The sequence below is a fragment of the Nilaparvata lugens genome, chromosome 5, assembly GCF_014356525.2.
Source record: "Nilaparvata lugens isolate BPH chromosome 5, ASM1435652v1, whole genome shotgun sequence".
Taxonomy (NCBI): Eukaryota; Metazoa; Arthropoda; class Insecta; order Hemiptera; family Delphacidae; genus Nilaparvata; species Nilaparvata lugens.
This window is the reverse complement of record NC_052508.1, coordinates 46,923,861-46,949,832: the sequence shown is the minus strand read 5'-3', so window position 1 is coordinate 46,949,832 and position 25,972 is coordinate 46,923,861. Positions and strand designations below refer to the sequence as shown.

At 34.4% G+C, this 25,972-nt stretch overlaps 2 protein-coding genes across 18 annotated transcripts in view; one reads left to right on the top strand and one right to left on the bottom strand.

The window, feature by feature from the left end:
* Positions 1-11,235, bottom strand: part of LOC111047734 — a 41,746-nt gene extending 30,511 nt beyond the window's left edge. Inside the window, exon 1 of one of the 3 annotated variants that reach the window (XM_039428465.1) lies at positions 11,036-11,235. Coding sequence is in view for 2 of the 3 variants with exons in the window: in XM_039428463.1 (XP_039284397.1) it covers positions 3,720-3,782 (63 nt within the window). In the remaining variant the exon portion in view is untranslated. Of the gene's footprint in view, positions 1-3,719; positions 3,798-4,520; positions 4,652-11,035 lie in introns of those variants that run through there. The other 2 variants (XM_039428464.1, XM_039428463.1) reach the window with 2 other exon arrangements.
* The window catches only part of LOC111053681 (calponin homology domain-containing protein DDB_G0272472), a 57,044-nt gene continuing 35,252 nt past the window's right edge, over positions 4,181-25,972 (top strand). For 5 of the 15 annotated variants that reach the window (XM_039428458.1, XM_039428457.1, XM_039428455.1 and 2 more), the window contains exons 1-3: positions 4,181-4,329; positions 16,582-17,008; positions 23,460-25,580. In XM_039428458.1, coding sequence (XP_039284392.1) covers positions 16,669-17,008; positions 23,460-25,580 — 2,461 coding nt within the window. In that variant the 5' untranslated portion in view covers positions 4,181-4,329; positions 16,582-16,668. Of the gene's footprint in view, positions 4,330-6,012; positions 6,173-11,300; positions 11,496-16,333; positions 17,009-23,459; positions 25,581-25,972 lie in introns of those variants that run through there. The other 10 variants (XM_039428456.1, XM_039428459.1, XM_039428450.1 and 7 more) reach the window with 10 other exon arrangements.

The window sequence follows — 25,972 nt, the reverse complement described above, 5'->3', positions numbered from 1 at the left end:
CATTTCTCTTAATGTTTAAATGTTTGAATGTTTATAATTTTATATGTTGCGCGTCGACGTATATACAAGGTTTTTGGAAATTTTGCATTTCAAGGATAATATAAAAGGAAAAAGGAGCCTCCTTCAAAAGCCAATATTAAAGTAAAAATCAGACTATAGAATTATTCATCATAATTCATCATAAGTGATTACACATATGTGTGGAGAAGCCAGTCTATTGCTGTAGGGTATTTCCATAAGGTCTACAGTTTCAATCAGGTACTTATGGATGAGAATCCTCCATAGGGTCTCCTATTCAAATTCTAATATTATTAGTACACTGCTTACGACTGTACTACACAGGTGGGTTTCACTCATTTCCACTGCTCTGCTTTTCACTGGACACAAGACACTTGAATCAGCACTAGACCAGTTCAAATGGCTTCTTCCTTTTCAGCCTCCTCACCAAACCTTCATTATCCAGCACTGGATTGCTTCAATGTTGTTGTGTTGGTGGAATCGAGCCTCGTGTTTCTCTGCATGCCTCTGGATTTCGCTGCATACCAGGTCGACTTGCAGGTCTCTGTGAAGGTCGCTGTTTCTGACGTACCAAGGAGCATCAGCAATGTTTCTCAGCACCTTGTTTTGGAAGCGTTGTATGACTTTGATGTTACTGTCTTTGGTACACCCCCAAAGTTGTATACCATACGTCCATACTGGCTTTAGAATCTGCTTATGCAGGAGTACTTTGTTTGGAATTGACAGGATGGAGTTCCTTCCAATCAGCCACCAGAGTCTCTTGTATTTTATTCCCAGCTCTTCTCTCTTCTTCTTAACAAGGACCTTCCAGTGAAGCTTTGCATCTAAAGTCATACCTAAGTACCTGGCATCATTGGAAAATGGTAGGTACTATTTGATTATTAATGGTTATTGGTATGGGTTGAGCCCTCTTGTTGGTGAAATTGATATGAACTGATTTAGCTTCATTGAGTTTAATCTTCCATTTTGTTGTCCAGTCTTCAATTTTTCTGAGAGATCTTTGAAGTTTTGCTGTGGCACTTTCAATCTTGTCATCTATAGCTAATATTGCTGTGTCGTCGGCAAATGTTGCTATTGTGTTATTCTCTAGACATGATAGATCACTTGTAAACAGAAGATAGAGAATCGGCCCCAAAACACTCCCTTGTGGTACTCCTGCTTTTATTTCTCCTAGTCCAGAATAAGCATCTTCATGGTTCACTCTGAAGTATCGTCCAGTTAAATATGAATGTAAGATGTCTGTGAATTGCTTTGGAAGTAACTTTTAACAGTTGTCATTAGGTACTTGTGGATGAGAATACTGCGTGAGGTCTACTGTTCACAGAGCTACTAGTAACGCTTTCCGGAATTTGGCGCGAGAAAACCAGAAAACATCTAGGCGCCCAGACAAGCTGTTATAAGTTCTTTGCATCCTATTTAATAGTGCATAAAAATTGCATTCAATGAGGCATGCAATTTATAGTCTACACTGCAGCAGATTTTTGACCGAGCGAAGTGAGGTCCAAGATTCAAGTCGACGGTTTTGAATTTTTTATTGTCGGATCCTCATGGTATAAGGACCTTAAGTTTAAAATTTAAAGTCAATTGGTTGATCAGAAATGGAGTTATCGTGTTCACACACACACACACACACACACACACACACACACACACACACACACACACACACACACACACACACACCCAAAAATAATGTTTTTGGACTCAAGGGACCTTGAAACGTATAGAAAACTTGAAATTAGGGTACCTTAATTTTTTTGGAAAGCAATAATTTCTTTACCTATGGTAATAGGGCAAGGAAAGTAATAACCAGATATATACAGAAATTGCTCGCTTAATATAATAGAATTTACATTAGATCAGATGAAGATCATTATGTTAATGATCACACACATGTTTCAATTTAAAGTATTTTGAAGACAATTTTTTGCTTTTTATTCCGGCTGTTTTATCGTATGAATACTCTCGTTAAATGAAATCATAAAATGGAAGTCAATTATATTGATAACAAGATCTTGTTAATAACAAGGAATTTTCTGTTAAAAACATGAGTTATTAACTTTTGTCACGAGAAATTTTTGACGATTCAGTCAAGTTAATAGCTTTTTGTTATTAACTCCGGTGTAAACGCAGCTTTAGGCACTTTTTCAAAAAAATCAGGGGGGGGGCACACCTAAATGTCAAAGTCGTTGTCCGTCTGTTTGTATGTTCTACAATAGCTTAAGAAAGAATTGATCAATCAGCTTCAAATTTTGAACACGTAGCCTATTCTTCAAACCTTATCACAGGTCAAGTTAGTTGGGCAACAAAATTAACTCACACTCCTTCGTCCTTTTTCAGGATATGAAAATAACATTGAAATTGCGTGAGAAAAAAATTGTTAAGATTTATCATTTAGTCAGCTGAAGAGTTCATTGCATGCAATTACTATAGTTTTTCCATTCATTCCTTAATAACATCAGCTGAGGCTGTTTAGGAGCTATCACACGCGCTGACACATGATTTCAGCTGATTAACATACAACATAATTATTTTAAACTTTTACATCATATCAACAAACTGATGATATCAATTTGCGGGTTTCACCATTTATTTTCGTTGTAATTTAAGTATTTGAAAGAGATCATTAACAAGCAGTTTGTAATGGAAAAAAAACATTGAGGAGTATTTTTTTATATTTGTAACATTTTATTGTATTTTATTTGTTTTTTAATTCTTTGTTATTTTGTTTTGTGTGTTTTTAATAAATAAATTTTAAATTTTTTCTCTAGGAACTCTGTATAGAAACCAGAAACATGTTCTATAATACCATTGCAGTTCCGACTCTCCTATATGGAAGTGAGAATTGGATTCACACATGTAGAATGGACAGTCGAATTCAAGCTGCAGAAATGAGGTTTCTAAGGAGTGTATTTGGCTGCACTAGAGTTGATAGAATCAGAAATACTGATATAAGACAGGATTTATTGGTTGCTCCTCTGCCTGAAAGAATTATTCAAAATAGACGTAACTGGTGCAGTCATTTGGATAGAATGCCACCTGGAAGAATGCCCGTTGTAGTCCAAAACTATAGACCTACAGGAAAAAGAGATGTAGGGAGCCCAAGAAAGAGATGGGTACAGGAACAGGTTAATTAATAAACCTAATCCCTGAAGTGAAGATGTTGATGTCTCATTTCAAATAGGATCCCCATGCAATGAAACATGCTGTCAAATTATTCCTTGTAAGAGAAATATTTAGCTCTTTTTATAATTTTCATCAACTCTGCATATAATTAAATACAACAGTTCTTGAACGAGTTCACCAACCCAGGGGGTCACTATAGTATAATAATATTAATTACCTACCAGAATAATTTTAATAATTGAGATATTATAAAATTATATTTTTGTTTATTAACTTATCATATGGAATAGAATATTATATATTAGTCATATTTTCATTGAAGCTGCTATAACAATTAAAGGAAAACATATGAAATAATACATAATATTTACAGAATTTAATGCTAAATGTTATGAGAGAAAAAATAGCTAAATATTGGAGGCAAACATTTTTTTAGAACCTATCTCACATTCAAGAGCGAATACGGTACATCAAAAACTACAAGAGGTATAGAAAATGTTGAAGGATCTATAATGAAATTATGTAAGCTTAAATTTTGTATATAGGATAGTCATTCCTATAAAATGCATAGTTACCAAGTATATGGGAGAAACCAAAAAAATAAACAAACAAAAACCTTTGAGCCACCCCCACCCCATTAGCACAGTTGGTAGGGGTGAGGACTTTTGATATGTTTCCCTTCCTACAATCCTAAACAGAACTGCAGGGTCAAAACTTGTCTTCCAAACTTTTCAACTTTTCCTTCTTCTAAAGGCCTACCCTTTTTTGAGTATTCATAGCCTGGACTATTAAAGGCATACTCAGCATTTTTGCTGTATAAATATGCAACAAACAATAATTACCGTCCTTAAGTGGACTCACATTATGAGGATAAATAGGCCTATATAAAGATAGCCCAATTAGTTACCCTCTTGAGCTAGTGTTTTTTATTTGCAAATAGACCTATAAAAAGCACAAAAATAAAATTATTTATTAAAAATGCAGTCTCATAAAGCTCAAAAATTAAGGTTAGGATTTCTCAGCCAATGGCGAGACGCGCCTGCGCGAAAGGTCTACAGTTTGGTCTCTCTGCCTGTAGGCTCTAGACAGTAGAAGTGTGTGTAGTTCACCGACCTTCCCGTAATAGTTGGCGGCAACAGTAAATATATCTTGTTTTTTTGCTGGGGACAGGATATTATTATTCATGTGAGTAGAAAACATTTTAATTTAAAAAAATCTTATAGTTTAAATTATTTTGACTCATAAATTATTTTTTAATGACTGTGTTTAACTGCATTGTCTCATAACCTCAAAAATATTATTTAGCACGACCTAAAAATGAATCTTCATAAATTATACTTTCGATTGGATGTTGGTTTAAAATTCTGTGTCCTTACATTTTTCATAAACATTGAAATCACATGTTACATTTTCAAATAATTATTGTTAGCCTAATTATTGTTCAGTTCTGCCACTCTTCACTTTCTATACGAAACGCATTACATTTTGCTACTGCCTACGTCACTATGGCGTTTGACTTGACTAAAATAATGGTTCAAGGCTTGTTGAATTTTGTTTCAGGGTTTGATCTGAAGTTTGAATAAAATTGCTATATTATGTAGTATGCCATGTGTTAATATTTTTAATGTGTAATAATAAACTTGAATATTTTAGTTTCGTAATATCGCATTCAATAGGTATTGATGTCTATTCAAAAATTTCATCAACTTTGAATAATACGATGAATAACTACAAAGACACGATTAAGCCGATTTATACTTTTATTGTTGATTGTCATAATTATTGGTGAAACATATTGTGAAATATAAAATTGCTAGTTATAACAAGCCATTTCTATAGTTTTTATTTTATAATAGGCCATGTTTTGCTGAAACTTGGCTCTGATTCAGATTATCTTGTTGGGCTTTCACTTCTAAATCTTCGTTTTCAATTTCCATTCTTCTGAATGAGTATTATTCCTACTTATTCAAGTTTTATGCAGTTTGGTGGATTCAATATCAGTCATTGTAGAGTGCAGCCATCTGGCGGAGTATAAAGCAACTACTCTTTCCATGGATTTTACACTTTAAGCATTTCAGAGTCCAGATCGGGATCACAACTAACTGCATGCATACGCTGATAGCCATTCTCCATTCCATAATTGATTTTCATTCAGTTTTGATTTATTTCGTAGCCTTCTGTCCTGACTCTTCTTAATCTTGATATTCCCGATCTCTTACTTTATTCAACATTTGATTGATCATAATATTATAATATAATCATACTATGATATAATTTTTAATCAAGCATATACAACCAAGATTATCAATTTAAAACTTAGTTGCGTTCCTTCTACCAAAAATAGTTTGTTTTTGAAACTGTTTCTCCAACTAACCTTGTAAATTCGTAATTTTGTATAGGTACTGTAATTCTCTCAAGTTGAGAAATTACCTTAATTTAACCTAATTTTGCTTGCAACAACATGTTTCTGATTAGTTATGACGTTATGAGCATACTGCTCAGATTTTATAAATCGAATTAAACCAAAGCTTAACTGAACCTTGGTTATGTGTTGGAGTAATAATATCGAGTAACCTGGCTGGCTCAGGTCTGGAGTTTTCAGGTTGCATTGATTAATTTCAGGGCCTCTGACATGACCTAACGATACATTGTTTTTACGATGCCGGGACCACGACTTATAACGTGTCCATTCGAAACATGTCGGAAAAAAAATATCTTGCCCAGGCTTCTGAATTGAATTATGAAGCACAGCATTCAGTAGTCCACTCGACTACGGTAGAGTCTAGTCTCTGTGGATGTGGAGTTTGTCAAGAGAGGAGAGAATTCCGGCCATCTCCCACTCCACTCCATCCGTCTTTTTGTCAACTGCGCAGGTTTATGCGCATTGCAATGTTGCCGTTCAAGTTTGCTTCTACATGGCCGGTTCCATTTTGAATAGCCAACGTGGCCGTGCTGGTTGTGTAGTTTTGTTTCATTTAGTGGTTTGAGATTATTTCATTAATACTTTTGTTAGTCAACGCTTTATCAGGTACCGTTATTTCTTGAAATTTCATTGTCAGAATTTACTACAGCTTTTATTATTAAATTATTATATACCTATATAGGGTTTGTTATTTCATGATTCTACTTTTCAACTTTCATAGTTGCAATTATTTGTCTTTTTCTGAGACACTATGTTGCTTCTTTTTACTTTGAACAATCAAAGACATGAATTATTTTTTAAAAATAAATTATTATTAATTACTTTTTTGAAATGTAATAAATCAATAATGTAATACTCAAACTTTTTTTTATTTTATTTACCTTCAGGCTTTAAACCTGAAAGAGACTCAACTAGCCTACTATCTTGTTTTTGTGAGTTGAATAGAAGACTGCTTTCCTATCCTACGAATCATAACAGATTATTTAATCAGCATGGGTTATTAATAATTATATTCTTTTTCTTATCTATGCCATTACTTAATGTGCTTTTGACTAATATTATATATTTAGAATAGGAAATCTTCATCTTTACTTGTCTGATGAGAATATTTCGAATTAAATATCTTTCATGCCTTGATACTCTTTTGTAAAACAATCTCATTCGCTCAAGAAGATGTCTACTCTCAGATCACATGAGTCCAGGATTTTTTTACTTTCCTTGCCCTATTACCATAGGTAAGGAAAGTATTGCTTTCCGAAAAAAATTAAGGTACCCCAATTTCTAAATTTCTATACGTTTCAAAGTCCCCTGAGTCCAAAAAAGTGGTTTTTGGGTATTGGTCTGTATGTGTGTGTATGAGTGCATGTGCGTCTGTGTACACGATATCTCATCTCCAAATTAACGGAATGACTTGAAATTTGGAACTTAAGGTCCTTACACTATAAGGATCCGACACGAACAATTTCGATCAAATGCAATTCAAGATGGCGGCTGAAATGGCGAAAATGTTGTCAAAAACAGGTTTTTTTGCGATTTTCTCGAAAACGGCTCCAACGATTTTGATCAAATTCATACCTTAAAAAGTCATTAATAAGCTCTATCAACTGCAACAAGTCCCATATCAGTAAAAATCTCAGGAGCACTGCCCCATCTATGCAAAGTTTGATTTTAGATTCTCAATTATCAGGCTTCAGATACAATTTGAACGAAAAATTTCAAGTGGAAAAGATTGAGCATAAAATCTCTACAATTAATGTTCAGTAACATTTTCACCTAAAATTGAAAATAAGCTCGAAATTCGAGAAAATGTTATTATTTCAATTGCAAACTGTTGGCAACTGTTGATTCTATTAAATCATTCACTATGAACAGATAGCAGACCTTGTCTGTCTGCAGCGCTATTGTCCTGTCACCAGCTGGCTCGACAGATCTTAGAATTAGTAGACTTGAGATGCGCGTGTACACTAGTGTCAGGTGATTAATTTTCATAAAGGCAAGGAAAGTTGTGTGAGTGCGCCACACCAGATTTTTCTATAGGTTGACCATTGATGTTTTCTACCTACAGTTAGCGCATGACGAGATGACAGTGGATTTCCTTGCTTCAAATAGCAGCGAGAGACCTTCTAGTTATGCACAACTATATAGCATTCTTTATTCTGTAGAATCTTGATAAAATGTAGTGGACACGAGTTAGCTCGTCCAAGCCAAGCGTTGCTATCCCTGATAGCCATGCTCGCTTCCTTACTACTTAACAAAGCTGAATACTGGGCTTCAGTGGTGAAAGAGAGGGTGTCGTTATCAGTCTTAGCGTTTCTATATTCTCTATTATTACTATCACTATTTTTTGCAGTATTCAATGATTTTCAATTCTCTATAATAGAAAAAGATGGACTAGGAGAATAGGACTAATTCGATCAATATTTCAGAAAACATACTAATTGCGAATTCCCCTCCTCCAGTCTAGCATCTTTACCCTTGCTTAGCTTAAACCCATTCATGAGGATTGTGGTTTGTGAAATGAAAAGATGGCAAATTAGGTATTGGATCATGTAAAGAATGGTTGGAAATAAGAATCACACTACCATTTTTCAACCGAGTGAACTTTAAATTTTCCAACGTGTAGTTTTAAAAATGTTGCCACTAAAGAACAAAAAATGGCCATGAAAAACAAATTTTGTTGTAAGAGACGGACTCTATCTATAATAAAATGAAAGGATAGGCTATTACACGTATGTGATGACGCATCACGTCTGAACTACTGGACTGATTAACTTTAAATTTTGCCTGTAGATTCTTAATTTACCGAGGATGGTTGTTTAGGTCTATAAGGATGGGTTATTGTTTCACATTGCTTATGTAGCATAGCTCTGCTAAACGATGTAAATCTAGCTATGTTTCTGAAAGGAAATTTTTCAAGTGCTATTAACTAAAGAAAAATTTTTATAATATTTCATTTTTCTTTATCAGTTATGGATTTCTAATAACAGTTGTGTCTGGCTGTGATATTACTAGAACTATTAATGATGGTTGGGAATAGTTTGAACAAGTTTACACCTGAAGTAGAATATTAATAGAATAATCAAAGTAGACAAAAGAGAATACGAAATCTGTGATATATAACTCGACACGAAACTTCTGTTAATCACAATTCGATAATCCCATATTTGATGAGCTTGAAAGTATAAGAATTTGGCTGTTTTGAACGAGCCGAAGTAAGTTTCAATCATCAAATTCAGTTGTCTTTACAGGCTTCAAATTATTGTTTCAACAATGAGTCAATGATGAGAGCATCTCCGAGCCTGGCTTGTCTATATTGTGAGATCAGTGTTGCCAATTTCAAGCTTGTAGACTCTGGTAAATTTGTATGAACGTGTAACAACTGGCAACGACTTATTTCTAGAATCCAAGCAATGCACTTTCTTCGCAATAATTTCCCACTGTATTATCATAAGAATTTAAATACAGCCCTAATACGTATCCAAATATATTTGTCACTGAAATCAAGTTTATGGCTCTGTTATTGTAAAATGTTCTACCTACGTAGAGAAATTGGATCACTTTTTGCTACATTTAGTGCCGGTTGCACAAAGGCCGGTTAAATTTTAATCGTGATTAATTCCACGAGAACCAATCAGAGAAGATGTTTTATCAAAAAGGCCTTCTCTGATTGGTTCTCATGAAATTAATCACGGCTAAAATTTAACCGGCTTTTGTGTAACCGGGCCAAGGTTGCTTACTTAGAACAGATACAATAATATTGAGACTTCTTCATTAATTTTCACGATACACTATATTCATAAAGTATTTCATGTCTTTTCGCAGCTCAGTATAGCTTAAAGAGAAAGGCTAAGAGAAAATTATTACTTTATTTGCTGTGATATTCTGAAGCAGAAACACAACTTGATACGAGAGCAATAATACATTATTTAGATGTTGAGGTTGTGTGCATACGGAAAGCGGTAAAGCGTTTTTGATAACTATGCATGAATACATGGAAACTGTAGTTATTATTTATTGCACAAGTAAAAAGAAATGCTTATCATAATTTATTATTGTTGAATTGATACCGAAGCCAAGGATATAAGCTCTCTGTCTGATTTGATTTTTCATCAATTTATCTAAATTGAGAAATCTTAAGTAAAGTAAGTTACAACGCTTGTATTTCACAGCTGCCATTATAATGTCCATACAAAGAATGTGGACAGCAGAGCTCGGAATTCCTGATCGCTCTTAAATAATAAACATATTATCATATCTTAACAGACATTTGCAAGATTTCAAATGCTAAATATTATAAGTCATGAACTGATGAATTGAAGAAGGGTTCAAACATACGAAATTCCAAGGGTTGATAATAGATTAATTTCATTCTACTCTAATCCTGCCTTAGGCTAAATGTTATTCTGCGATTTTTATTTTACTAAAGCTAAGTATTTCCTATTTTCGTATTTTGATATTGTGTTGCTTCCAAAAAATTAACGCCCGAGGCACTTGCATAGGGTGTGTCAAGTGGTTAAATGCTAGAAGCCTTTTGAATATTATTATATTTAGTAATATTACTTGTTTTCAGAATGGGAAAACCATACCGTCGTCATCAACCCGCCTCCCCCTTCGTATAATCCCAACTATTTTTTTTTAATGTTCCAATTAATGAAAACTTGAGTTAGTAGTATTTTATCCTGAAACCATCTTCAAAATCTTTCTTCTCACGTTATAAGCGTTTTTCTCTTATCAGTTCTCTTGCTGAGTTGAAGACATTACTATTACGTGAATTGAATAAGTGGACTAGGTGACTAAAGCAATACTTTCTGTCCGAATTGGTCCATTCTCAACAGTGAAATATTTTCATCTCAATAAAAAATGAATATTTCGAGCTCTAATATATTCAGTAGGTCTATTTACATAATTATATCTACTCTGAAATGAATGTGCAGATAGTGCAGTAGAGAACGGCAAGGTACATTTTCGCCCAAAACTACTCTTGTCCCTGTCAAATTCATTCAGGAAACGAAGAAAGTTTTCTTCTTTGCATTTTTCGGTACCTATTACGGGACAACTCAATTTAAAAATTCACCTTCCTTTCATCATCTATTGTTCTTAGATGTGTAAAATATGAATGTATTGCAAAACAAAATTGTTTAAAAATGAAAATGAAAGCTAGTCCAATGGAATAAGGTAGGACTATTAGTAGGCTATATTATTATTCAACCTTCAAGTTTCACTATCAAGGGTACTTAAGGCATCTTGAAATTGAACTTAATAAGGAATCGTTGACATTTATTTTGTCATCTGAAATGCTGGAAATCAATTAAACACCGATCCACCCCCCCCCCCATCAAAAAAAACTCCAACGCCATCTTGCTATGATGGATTATAAACACAAACCCTGAACCCAAAGCCAAACACTAAACCTGAACCAATAATTATCGGATTAGATGGCTGTCTAATTTCCATGGGAATTTCATGTACCTTGTGTATTCCCAGTTTTAGGCAAAACGAACCAAAATTATGACTGCAAAGTATAGCGATAGCGATGCAAAGAGAACCAACGGTGATGGTGTTTCTATTTTCTCTCGTAATGGCGTCCTATTGTCGAAAGCTGGTAACAGCACTGGAACGTCGAACGAACGAACGGAGTCAATACGGCAACACCGCAGCTCAGCAACTGCGTTCTAACATTCAGCTGTGGGCTGGGCTGGGCTGGCTAGCTGGCTGGCAACTTTGAGCTCGCTCTGTTCCTCTGCTCATGTGATGTGATCGACACAGCGATGCGACCGGTAGTGCGGTAGGCCTACTTGGTACTTGCTTCTTGTTCTGCATCATTCTTCTCGGCTCTCGTAGATGTAGAACAGTGAGCCGTGTGTGGATCGGTGCTCACGATTTCAGCTGAAGTTGCAATCTCTTTACTTTCCTTGCCCTATTACCATAGGTAAGGAAAGTATTGCTTTCCGAAAAAATAAAGTACCCCATTTGTAAATTTCTATACGTTTCAAGGACCCCTGAGTCCAAAAAAGTGATTTTTGGGTATTGGTGTGTGTGTGTGTGTGTGTGTGTGTGTGTGTGTGTGTGTGTGTGTGTGTTTATGAACGTATGTATGTCTGTGTACACTATATCTCATTTCCCAAATTAACGGAATGACTTGACATTTGGAACTTACTGTCCTTACAATATAGGGATCCGACACGAACAATTTCAATCAAATGCAATTCAAGATGGCGGCTAAAATGGCGAAAATGTTGTCAAAAACAGAACTTCTCGCGATTTTCTCGAAAACGGCTCCAACGATTTTGATCAAATTTATACCTAAAATAGTCATTGATGAGCTCTATCAACTGCCATAAGTCCCATATCTGTAAAAATTTCAAGAGCTCCGCCCCATCTATGCAAAGTTTGATTTTAGATTCCCAACTATCAGGCTTCAGATTCAATTTAAACAAAAAAATTCAAAGTGGAAAAGATTGAGCATGAAAATCTCTACAATAACATTCAGTGGAATTTTCACCTAAATTGAAAATAAGCTTGAAATTCGAGAAAATGTGATTATTCAATTGCAAACTGTTGATTCTATTGAATTATTCACTATGAAGAGATAGCAGACCTCGTTTGTCTCCAGCGTTATTGTCCTGTCACCAGCTGGCTCATATTTTTGAATAGTATGACTTGAGATGCGCATGAACACTAGCTTCAGGTGATCAATTTTCATAACGGCAAGGAAAGTTGTGTTAGTGCGCCACACCAGATTTTTACGATAACTTTGAATATTGTTCAAGAGCTTGAAGAAAGAGCTCGACTACTCCCAAAATTGATAGTGACCTTTATTAACACACTACAAACTATATTTTCATTGTATCGTAATTAATCAAGATATTCATGGCCAAGAAATGACGAAATTCTTCTAATTCATGTGTGTTGTGTGTGATATCTGGAATCTCTATTGGTACTGTACAATTTTATTCGTGGACTTATACCTCCTTCAAGCTTTAACGTATCGTTTAGTTTTACCTTATGTTCTAGATAACACGGTGTGAAATGTTATGGATTAAGGGGACATTGAACCATATAACTCAGATTAGTAGGAAAATAACGAATCGAGAATTCTAGCTTTTGAAATGTGGCCATTTTTTTTTAGTTCTCTGACAATATTCTACCCTCTGTGGTTTGCCAACCACCTCAACCCCAAGACCTTCGATTTGAATGGATACGAACTTGTGGTACCTATAGCTATCAATCACTTTTAGCATTAAAAACAATTTTTTCTCCAACTTCTACAGTACCTATCATTCAAGAACGTTTACCCTACATTTCCCCGGAATAATTTTCATTCAAAGTATTGCCATTTTTTAATGAGTGGAGAAATTTTTTTTTTTGAAAGTGATACTGGTTTGTTTTAGTAGAACTGTCTATAAAAATCGAATTTACAATGACATTATTATTATGGCGTGTTTCTCAATACTGCGTGACTACTGACAGAAAATTAAGAAAAATTTATTATTTTGTGATAAATTTTTATAATGCAATAATAGAGAAGAAAGCAATGTGAGAAAAGAGGACAGGACTGGTTTCACTCAGTTCTGAAAAAAGGTTGTTGACCCTATTTTGTGCAACGGTGTTGCCATTGTCATGGCTGAGATTCAGTTTGAAGCTTTCAACTGTCAGTATTGGTCAAATAAGAAGCATTCATGTTATCAATGAGAAATGCTGAGAGTTTGAAGTGAATCTCACTATAGAATATATTATCAAACCATACACGAAAATACTGCAAAATTGGGGTTCCAAGTCACAGCTAAAAATAACAACGATAAATCTATTTAGCTCAGTATTAAAAGTTTGAGTTGCTCATATATTTTGGACTTCTGGCATGATATATCTATATATGCAACAGCTTTAACTTTGCAACACCTTCGTGCTTTTTGAGGGATAAAAACTGCGATCGTTTACACTTTATTATTTTTTTTTTCAAATAGTCAAGCCTTTCTACAAAACTTGTTTGGTCATCAGTGTTGAGAAGCATCTCAATTTGCAATGAAACAAGACCAATGACGTTTCGATTTGATCATTATAAAGTGAAAGGCAGCGGATCAAAAACAGGAATAATGCTAACAGGCTAAACGAAAAACAGTATTGTACATAGATGGTGGTTTATAATAAAACATTTCATAAATGGATCTGTCAGCTTCAATTTGAATCCTAAAAACTTCAGTCGCATTGGTATTAGCATAAATAACTAGAAACGAAGAATAAATTGACTTATACTGTAGTTGAACCTATTACAAGTCTCCAGTAGCTTCAACTCTATACTATCCAAAAGAAATATTTCCAGATCCTATTAATCTATTTGAACTCATAAATAAGTAGGCCTACATCTTACAGATCCACGAGGTATAAGCTCCCAAGATATAAGCAAGAGAGGAGGAAACTAGAATATGCAACTTTTAAACCGCTCTCATTCCTTTAGTGCATGGGGTAGGGATGGGGACTTTTGATATAAATGTTATTCTCCCAACTACTCGCGACAAAGCTGTAAAGTCAAAAATTATGTCAAAACATTCCCTTCAAATTCCTTTGTCAATTGGTATATTGTTGCAAAACTGGAGGCACTAAACACTAAGGCTCAACTAAAACTTACGCGACTCAGGTCGAGAAGAGACTCGACTCTAGTCGAGAGCATGATTGTGTTTCCAAATGGTGACACTCAGACCAGTTGATTCTAGTTTCCGCGACGTCGCCCATTTGAAAACACATGCTCTCAACTAGAGTCGAGTCTCTTCTCGACCTGAGTCGCGTAAGTGAGTTGAGCCTAAAAGTGCTGTTACAGTCGTTTGGAAATGCTTAGAAGTGTGAAATTAAATCCTACATAAAATTGAAGAGAATCTAATGTTCTATAAACCCATAATCAGCATGAACTTTTCATCGATTTTTGAAAAAAATATAAGAGCAAAAATATCAAACATTGGAGGCAAACGTGTTTTTTTCTCAAAAATGTCACTCCTCCAAGAGCGGACATCTTGAAAAATATAGAAGATACAGAAAAGTTTTTAGTTGATTATTGTATGAAATAAAGCCAGCTACAATTTCGTATAGAATAGTCATGTCTGTCGATCGATGTTCAAAAAGTTACGAGAGCAAAAATAGCAAAAAATTGAACGAAAATATGTTTTTTCAAAAATGTCACATCTTTAAGAGCAGATGAATCAGAAAGTGGAAGAGCTATAGAAAAACATGTGAGATCAATATTGTAGGAAATCGCATGTAAGCTTTAACTTATCATAGTCATGTCCGTAAGATGTATAATTCTCGAGTTATATGCGAGAAACCTAAAAATGGTACCGTTGAACCACTTCCACCCCCTTAGCACATTGGGAGGGATGGGTACTTTTGATATGTTTACCTCCTTAATACCTTAAACAGAACTGCGGTGTCAGAAATTGTCTTTCAAACTTTTCCTTCTATAACCCTTCCTTGACTGGATTAAGTATGAATAGAAATAAATTGAAGTAAACAATCAAGTGCGCAAGCGTACTGATTGCCGATTGGTGATAACGATAAATTGCGTAGTGAAGCCTCGTTCGATGCGATCCCAGAAGGCAACTGGCAACGTGGCAACCTGGCAACGCAAAGCGAGGCAACCGTCTCTCCAAAAACGAGTGCGATCGAATCGTTACATCGAGCGAAACTCCTCTCTTTCTCTTTTGAAAATTCTCTCTTATCATTTTGGCTCATAACGTCTTCTATTGAATAAAGTAGTTCCATCTTTTTGCTCAATATGTACAGATCTTTGTTAGATCTGTATTGTTAATTCGTGATGACTTAAATTACTATACCAAATTTATGACTAAATACCAAAATTTATTAGATGACCATTTTTTCCTATAGAGCCTCATTTACCTAGAATTTAACTTACAATAGCTACAATATTGAATTATATAGTTGGGTTTGGGATAATCTTACTGATAACACAAGTTCCAAGAGAAAGTTTTGTCCAGTTTTAATATATTGTACATTGAACCCTTATTTTTGTATTACCCTAGTACGTAGTACCTCTCTTATGAGAAAGTGAATTTTCTGAAAGTAGCCTAAATATTCTTCAGGAGAAATCCATGAGATAATTCAACCTCTTTTAAATCCATATTGCTACATTCTCAATGAAACGCGAGTGTTGACCTTGGTCAGAAACCAATGCTATTATTAAAAAATTCAGACTATTTTGGCCCAAAAAATATTTTTTAATATAAATTTTGTCAGTAAATTTGAATTTCCATTAATTTACTTTATTTTTAATCCTCCTTTAAAGTCAGAAAACTTCGAGAAAGTGTAGGGTACAACAGGACTGCTATGTGTTTCTGTCAGTAAGTTATTATGTAAAAGGTCAGAGTAAAACTCGTACTGTATATTAGTTAATTTAAAAACAAAACCAAGGTTTTTTCTGGAGGTGATGCTCACATGAGATTCAATCTTATGTGGAGGTAATAAGACGAACGATGATGAAAGATAATAATTAATTTTTTTTCTTCAGTTTACAACTTACGGTATTTTAACAAAAAATCTAGCCTACTGTATGGTTTAGTTACTTCATTCATTTTTGTTTAGTTTTTATTTTTTTCATAAATTAATCTATTCCCTTTATTAATAATTATTGTGTTCACTTTTATGCCAGTTCTGCTCTTTTGTAACTCATCTTTCTTCAATCATGATGACGTAATAGAAGCAAAGTGGTGGGGGAACGGTAAGTGGCGGAGTGATACAATATTCGTTCTTCGTTGTCTACTTCACCGTTCTCTGATCGCTTCTCTGTTCTCTTCACTATACAACATTACAAACAACTCTTAAACGAACAGTCTGCACTCTCTCGCTCATATCTGTAATAAATTCACCTCTACTTCTGTCGTGTTGCAATAATTTATGTGTATTATACGGTAGTAGTATTCAGGTGTAGGCTAGGTTCATCGATTTTACTGAAGTTTTGGTGCTCATTTGACACACTACTGTATCGAAAATTTTTCCCATTATTGTTTCAGAAGATCTCGTACCGTTTGTGATATGATAGAAAATCTCGATTTCGAGAAAAATCCGAACCCTCACACGACATCTTGAATGAAAAATTCATGATGAAGAACATTGATGTATTGAATGGCAAAATTGAAGAAGTCAGAAACGGGAATAATCCTTGTTCCGATGCCAAGTTCGAAAAATCGATTAAAATTGTTGGAGCCGATACACCATCGAACGGTTATCAAGCAGAATTCGACAGCGTTTCTACTACGATGAGCGTGCCTCCGAATGGAACTGAAATTTCGAAAGACGAAACTGCAGCAGCGGATAAAAACAAAGATGGCTGCCAAGATACGAACAACTCTGCCGAGCTGACAGCAACTGCTTTCGCTTCGCCTGTGAACAAAGCCGATGATTCCAGCGCTGCCTGTTCTAATAACATCGTTCAGTCAGGTAAATAACTTGTTTGATTTAAGTGTATTGACATTTCTCACAGGCCACATTTTGGCCGAGGAGGGAATAAAAGGTTTTTAGGTTGGCATCAATATTGAGGTCGATAGAGGTCGATTTGAATCCCTTCCCCTGCCCAATCCAATTGTATTGTAGTTGTAATGATAAGAGCTAACCGATACCGTACCGAAATAGTTGACGCTTTAGCATGGTATATTAAAAATATTTGATGAATTGAAAATTAGTTCAAATTATACTGTTTCAGCAAATTATCATAGAGAGAAGGCTATTGATTGGCTTTAGGATGTTTGAGAAAAGGAACTGATAAAGACCGTTATAATGACGTCATCCCAGATCATTTCGTTCTAGTGGGTGTATAATTTTATTCATAGAATGGGAGGTTTGATTTTTTCAGTTTTTGAAAAATTATTCTAAAATATTGGAGAAGTAGGCCTATCTACGTTGGAATTGATGAAGATAGTATTAGTTTGAATCTTTCTGTGGAGTTAATAATTTCATAGCCTACTTATGTAAGTTTTCCTGCAGAGTTGATTTACTCATGTTGAAAATGACTTTGTCAACCTAAACCTAACATCACTTGCGCAAAAATATTTGACATTGAAGGCCTAATAGAGTTGCGTTTTTGGGCCTGAGAAAATAACTAGAACTTCAGAGTTTTATTGATATTATTGTAACGTTCCACATTTTGTAACATTTGCCAGTCACCATTACCTCAGTACCTCACCTTGATAACACAGTATGTGTATGTATCTATGTGTCATGATTCAAAAATAAATTAGGTTAAGAGCAATAAAGAATAAAATGAGATGAACGTTCTCTCTCAAGAGAATTATGCGCATGCGCAAAACGCATATTATGTAACCTGTTTGATCAGGGTTATTGTTAGGGTTAGTAAGGATTTTTGGTAATGTTAGGGGTTAGGATTTTCCTACCATGACAGATATTCTAGTATTCTTCATTCGTTTTTAAATTTAGAATAAGGAATTTTGTCATTGTAGTTCACCAAACATTCACCTGGAGCGCTATATAGTATTAGCGCATGCGTTTTGCATCGCAGTTTTCTCCAGAGAGAGTTGTAAATGATAATAAAGAAATCAATAATTCAATTTTATTAAGTCAAAGCACTTTACAACTGGCCATGTTAATAAGTGTTGAAAAATACAGAAAATAAATAAAATAACAGGAACTTACAAAATATAGCACATGTCACATCAATAATTATTATAACATTCTTCTACACTCTACAAACAAATAATTGTGATTTACAGTTGAACAAATTATAACATCCTATAATATTTCAAAACTTCAACACTCTAATATGCCTTTTTAAACAGAAGTGTGTACAAATCTCAATTAGGCCTACTTTGACAAATTTTTAGGCAGCTCCCTGTAAAGTTGCAAGCCATAAACACTTATCGGAAAATTTTAACCAATGATGTTTAATGAATGGATTTCTACTACCATAGTTATGCACATCTGAATTATTTTTTAAAGTGCCAGTTCTATCTGCAGTGAAAAGTAGGACGCGATAGATATTATATATAGATGGTAAAGTGAGCAGCGTAAGATCTCTAAATTTTCTAAGAATCTTATTGCACGCTTTAGCAAAAATTAATATTAATATCTGAATGTTTTTTATAGATGTTGAACCCCAAAGCTAATTACAATAATTATACACCAGATGAGTATTAATAAGCGAGAAGTAAATACTTCTAGCTATACCAATATTCACAAGTCTGGCAGTATAATATATATTTTATTATTGAACAAAAATCCAAAATAATATATAGGCTATCTTAATAGGTTCAATAGCACCCCCATAGTGACAATTCCTTTGTCAACCTCCTGAATAACTTTTTCAATGAATGTGACTGTGGCTGTGATTGTTATTTTATATAACAATATACTTATTTTTAATAAACCCATTTTGACATTCACTCAACATAACTTATTTTGAATTTCTGCAGATAGTTTCCTGTTATACATAGACCACAGTGATTCTTTCATGTATTTGAATAAATGCAAAATACACAGTGATTAAAAAATATTAATTTTTTCAATAAACTATTTATACATCATCCTTTCAAAAATCTTTGATAAGGCAGGCAAAGCAGATATAAGTCTGTAGTTGATCATATTTTTTTGATCACCTTTCTTAAATATAGGTATTACGTTGGTGATTTTCACAGAATCAGGGAGGACTCTTACTTGAAAAGCGCTATTCACTATGAAAACGAGAGGCTCAGTTATTTTATCACATAATTCTTTCAGAACTTTAAAAGAAATACTGTCTCATATATGATCAAATCAACTGATGAAACTTGTCCATTAAAAAATAATGTTAAGGAGAGAAATAGTAGAGCTGAAACCACACAGGAGACGTGCCGCCCTTCCCAAATCAACATTTGCATTAACGGAGGCGCCGCGCGCTTTCAGTGTGTCCATTCACTTGGATGCTAAAGGGGCTTATTGACAGGGTTTAGAGGTACATCCCCTGTAGAGAAGTGATTGAGGCAGCTGTTTTGTCTAGTTTGGCTGGTTTTAATTATTGAAGCAGAAAAGAAAAATAGTTGACATAAAATAAGAATATAAACGTATAGTAAGAAATCATTTTTTATTAATTCTTAATAATTTATGGCTTTGGAAAACTTTTAAGAATTTTAAAATTTCATTACAATTCCACTTTTCGTCAAGCAAGGAGCTTTTTTCTTCTCTGCAGTACATATTCCTGTCATTTTCAGAACAAAAATACCAATATTTCACAATATTGACAGTGCGACCACATGGCCTGTTTCAGAAGAATTGCGATCAGCTGATTGCATGAATTTTCTTGGTAATGCTTTCCTATTGGTCAGCTGGTCGAAATTCATCAGTACATGCCGGCACGTAAAAACAAACAGGTTTGTTTCTACATGCCGCCGGTAATCACATGCCAATGTAGAGGCAAGTACCCAGGTAGAGAATGCAGCACAATGAAGAGGCATGTAACCTGTCAGCTGCTTATACATTTTCTGAATCTCATTCCTACTAGTAGTTCTGTGAACTGTAGATATCGTGCAGTTATAAACCACAGCCTCCTCCAATCCTGTCTTATCAGAGTATAATATCAGGGACCGAGCTTCGCTCTGGAGTACAAAAGCATAAAAATTATTACGAAAGAAGAAATTATAATAACATTTATACAGAAATGTTCTATCTAATCACAGTAAATTGAGATTAATTCCTAGAGGAATGCAAAAATTCCCCTCACAAAGGCCCAGTTGCACAAAAGCCGGTTAAATTTTAATCCTGTTTAACTTCACGTGAACCAAATCAGAGAAGACCATTTCAAAAAGATGGATATACTGGAATTAATCAGGATTGAAAATAACCCGGCTTTTTTGCAACCGGCACTAAGAACCTGATTGAATGATTACAAAAGTTCAACAGCTGAGTCATAATTTTGACACAGTCCCACACATGAACTCGCTCACTCACTTCTATCACTAACAGACGACGAAATAATTATTATCAGCTGTTTTTCCAAGGATGAATAATAATTATCCTTTTAATGTCCTTCAGCGAGTTTTCCCAGGGATGAGACCTAGTGCAATCGAATCTTGATATTATAAACCTACTATTTTCTGAATTTCGTGAGAATCGTTAGAGCCGTTCTCGAGATCCGGTGAAATACAAACATATAAACATCTGAACATATAAACAGAAGTTGCTCGTTTAATAGTATAGGATTCTGTCCTGTCATGTCGGTGAGATATAGGTGTGAAAACAGCTGTTTGAGTTGGTTTATGGACAATGCTAATCATCTGTTGTAAACAACTACTATTATCAAAATCCAATTCCTCCAAGACACACTGGCAACTATTCAGACCGAGTTGAAAGGTTGAGAGAGAAATATACTATGTTACTTTGAGCGAATATTCCATTCGTCATTGCATGCAATTAATAATCCACTCGACAGTTGATTTATTATAAATAATTCTATAGTCTGATTTTCACAGAAATATTGGCGTATAAAGGAAACTCCTTTTCCTCTTATTATCCTTAAAATGCAAAATTTCAAAAAACCTTTTATACATCGACGCGCAATTCAAAAAGGCACTCTCCTGTCAAATTTCTCAAAATATATATACATAAAGAGAAACGCAAAATCGTCGATTTGAATCTTAGACCTCACTTTGCGTGGTCAATAAGCCGCTGTATTTGCAAATGGCTCTTCTGAGTTGAAAATCATTATGCTCCAATGAAATATAAAAAAGTACTGTTGTACTGGATGATACAGTGAAATCTCCCAATAGCGGACACCTCTGGGGATTAGTAAAATGTCCGCTATAAAGAGTTGTCCGCTATTGAGAACTTGTGTTCATCTACTTTTTGATATAGAGAAGGTAATGAGAAGGTATAGATAGAATGATGCGACATCTTCTATCTTCGCTAGAATATGATGCAAAATACTTTGTCTATAAAAAACTTCAAAGTTTTTTATCAACGGAGAATGAATATCTTCTTATTATCAAAGTTTTTTATCACCCCTTGATCCAGTGGTTGACAGGCTGAAGTGGCATTCGGTGGAAAAAAGATCAACTTCACATTTTCCAAGATGATGTTCACAGGATGATAATATGCAGCGTTGTCAAGAAATTAACACACCCTTCTATTTTGCCTCTTCATCTCTCTATCAAAATTGAATGGAAACTCAGACATTATAGGTCTCTAGTCATCCAGGCTCGTTTATAAGAATGCCATTGAACATTCAATTGGTTTATGTCAACCCCCTTGAAACATCTTGGTTTGGCAGCTTTCCCTATTATAAATGGCTCTTCAAATTCATGTTTACAGTCAATTGAACTGTTGATCTTTCCTTTGAAATTTTCCCCCTGCTACAATTTTTACTTTTCAAACACATAGTTTTGTCAGGTAAAGCTCTAAAAAATAGACCAGTCTCATCACAGTTGAAAATGTTCTTTTGTTCAAAGCCTTCACATAAATCCTCTAGTTTTCTTTTCCACTCTAAAACAATGTTTTCATCAACAAAATGGATCTCTTCACAAACAGCTTTATATGAGATGTTATGTCGGATTCGAATTTTTTCTAACCATCCTGACGATGCTTTAAAATCATCAACACCTAACTGTTTGGCTATTTCTAAAGCTTTTTCACGAATTGATGTGCCAGGAAGAGGAATTTTATTTGTCCTAGCTCTACAGTACAGAACCACTTTTTGGTGCCCGTTATTCTACAAATTTGTCCCTTTTAAGTGTCCGTTAACCGTCATTCAGAGAGTCCGCTATTAAGAGATAATGATGTATATTCTCTTATGGAGAAATGGCGGGGAATAAAAATTTGTCCATTATTGAGAGATGTCCGTTATTTGGAGGTGTCCGTTAAGAGAGATTTCACTGTATTTTTATTCTATTCCAACTGATGAGTTTGAATTGATGAAGCAGCAAAAATACTGTTTTATTTTCTCCAAGTAAAACTGGACAAAACACTGTTGTCGCAATCACTGTAACCTCCAGTTTATGTTGAGCTCAGTGTATATTCACGTGTAACGTGCCAGCTCTACTTGTCAATAAGCCCCTTGAGTATTCAATAGGAATATTTTTAATTTGCGATGCGTTGCCTCTGTGGTCTCTAGTGGGTGCTCTACCTCTCTGATACATAGATTTAGGCATATGTCATTAATGGGTCCACGACAGTTATACTAATATTTAGGCCTATATCCTATTTTCCTATTTACCAAATGTCGAATTAAAATTTCAGCACATGAACATTTTCAAAAACACATACTGAGCTGTATTTGACAAATTATTTGTCTCAATAATGATAAAAAATGGAGGCTCATATTCTTCTATATCTATTTTATTTATATCCCGTATGAAAAACAAGATACCCAGAATGTTTTACAATACTGAATTTTAAATAAAATATTGAGTCAAAACATCAATTAGATTCACATGATGAATTTGAACCATTCCAGAGTAGTAGGATTAAAATAATATAACAAAATTTTCCTCCATGAAACGCAAACATAATGCAATAATAGCAACTCAGAGAAAGGGATACAGCTAAAAGGAAATTACACCGATTACAAACATCTAAATAAATAATTTACATCAAATAAGCTATTTTGCCCTGCCCTATCTTTTTAAAGCATGTCTCACAGTCAAACAAAATCCATAGAAAAAAATAATAATCTTGATCATGTAAGGAATGAATTTAATTAACTATTATTATGAACAGACGATAAGCTAATATTGATCGAATAAAATAACAACAAAATTTGCTAAAGTGAAAAAAATGTAATAGCAATAGCTAAGAGAAAGAACTCTCTCAGAAGTTCTGAGTTGATCCTATTCTTCTCTTAATCATTCTCTTTTCTGATTTTTATTAATAAATAAAACAGCTTAATAGAATTTTCATTTTTTCATTCAAGGACTAGAAGCCTCTGGATTGTCAACATCAAACAAGCGAGAAACTAGCGACAATTGCGTGAACTCCATCGACTCCACTGAAGATGGAAAGACCCCAATGCGAAGCAAGCTATCCACAAAATCTGAATCGTCAGAAAGTGAAGAAAAGAAAAAGCTGATTTGTAAAATGTCTTCTTCTTTGGAAGTTGAAGGTTTCTCATCAAATGTTGAAGGTAGTATTATTATTTCATCAAAAGTTCAAGTTGATAGTTCAATAGTTGACAATACTTCTAGAGATGTTGTCAAGTTGAATGACATTTTGGATTCCAAAAATGTGAGTAAGAATGTTGAAGAAGGGGCTGAAAAATCAGAAACTCTTGAAAGCCTGTTGTCTGACATGATTAACATAATTGAGGAGTCTAGTACAGTAAAAACAAATACTAATGGCCCCGTTAACGTTGAAGGAAATACAGCAAGTGAGAAAGATTTTAAATCAAAGGAAATATATAAAACTGAAGAGTCTAGTGTAGTAAAAGAAGTTACTAATGGCGCCGATAACGTTGCAAGAGATGCAGCGAGTGAGAAAGATGCTTCATCAAAGGAAATCTCTGAAACTGAGGAGTCTAGTTTGGTGGAAGAAGTTTCTAATGGCGCTGGTGAAGTTGGAAAAGATGCTGCTGGTGAGAAAAATGATACATCAAAGGAAATCTCTAAAACTGAGGAGTCATTTTTAGTAAAAGAAGTTACTAATGGCGCCGGTGAAGTTGGAAAAGTTACTGCAGGTGAGAAAGATGATACATCCAAGGAAATATCTAAAACTGAGAAGTCCAGTTTGGTAAAAGAAGTTACTAATGGCGCCGGTGAAGTTGGAAAAGTTACTGCAGGTGAGAAAGATGATACATCCAAGGAAATATCTAAAACTGAGGAGTCTAGTTTGTTAAAAGAAGTTACTAATGGCACCGGTAACGTTGGAAAAGATGCTGCGAGTGAGAAAGATGCTACATCAAAGGAAATATCTAAAACTGAGGAGTCATTACAGAAAATATCCAATGACGAGTCCGAAAATACTCAAGAAACTTCGCCAAAGCTTGATGGATTAATAGCTGCAGATTCTGAAAGAAAACGTCCTATAAAAGAAGAAGAGAAAGGAATTTCAGAAAATAGTTCATCATCCATTGGAGACTTGGAAAAGGGAGAGAAAACAATTCTGAAGCCTGTTGAAGAAATTCCGGAGTCCAAAATTAAACAAGATGAATCTAAAAGAGAGGACATTGCGGCAACTAAAGACAAGAATTATTCAACAAATGCTGTTTCAGAACCGATTGATAAGTCTAGCTTGAAGCCTGATTTGAAAGTGACTCTACCAGATGCTTGTAAAGATAACAAAACAAAACAAAAATTGGAGGAATTCGTTGAGGATATTTCAGTTAGTGACAAGTCGATGGAAACTGAGGATGTATTAACTTCAACTTCTAATGTGAAAGAGGCCAAATCTGATATGGATTTTATCTCAATAGATGATGATTTAAAGGAACAAGGCAAGCAAACAGTAGTTGTTGAAGATGGGGATAATAAATTGAAGGATGTTGGAGGAGAGAAACTTGAGGGAGATGAAGAAAAGATACTGAATATTGATGAAGATAAGAAACTAGGAGATGAAAAGAAAAAGGGTGAGGAAAAGGAAAAAAATCTTTTGCTGGAAGGTGATGAGAAAGCAGTTGTTGAATCAAATATGAAGACAGATGAATCAGTGGATGCAGATGTTGATAAAAACCAATCAAGTAATGTAGATGAGAAAAAACAGGAGACTGATAACAAGACCAATGATAAAGCTTGTGATGAAAAGTCTCTTAAGGGTACAGTTATAGAAAATGAGGAGCTGATGGAAGTGAATGATTCAGAAATGGATGGAAAGCTACCTGCTGAAAACTATGAACAAGTAAAAGTATCAGATTTAGTAGAAGTTGAGGAACTTGTAGAGAAAGCTAGTGAATCGAAACTTCAAGATGCTGAACTATCTAAAACCTCTGATGCTACTGAAGAGAAAACTACTGAAGCTATTGAAGCCGAGATAGCGAAATCCAAAGAAACAGCTAAGTCTTCCGATAGATCAACTGTTCTAGCAGAATCCACTTCAGCTGAAGGTAATCAAACATCTTCATAAACAAATAAATTACATTCTTCTTATTTTGTCAGTCATTCACACAGATCATACTTCGTGATATTCAATAGAAATTCATATTCGTTGTCACTACTATTTTTACACAAATGTTGATATTCTGAAAATTGTTATTCATAACAGAAGAAAAATTACCAATTAAGCCTTATTGTACTTGACTCTAATCTACACCACCTTGGTTCAATTTTGTAACCAACATAGGCGGTTGGCTGCTTAAAAAAATAAATTCATGAAACTCTTCATGGTAGTGTTGATCGAATAAAACAAAAATTTCCTAAAAATATCAATCTTTGAGAAAATTTATTCAATTCACTAAAAATGAACAAAAATAACTACTTTTAGTTGAGTTATTTTTAA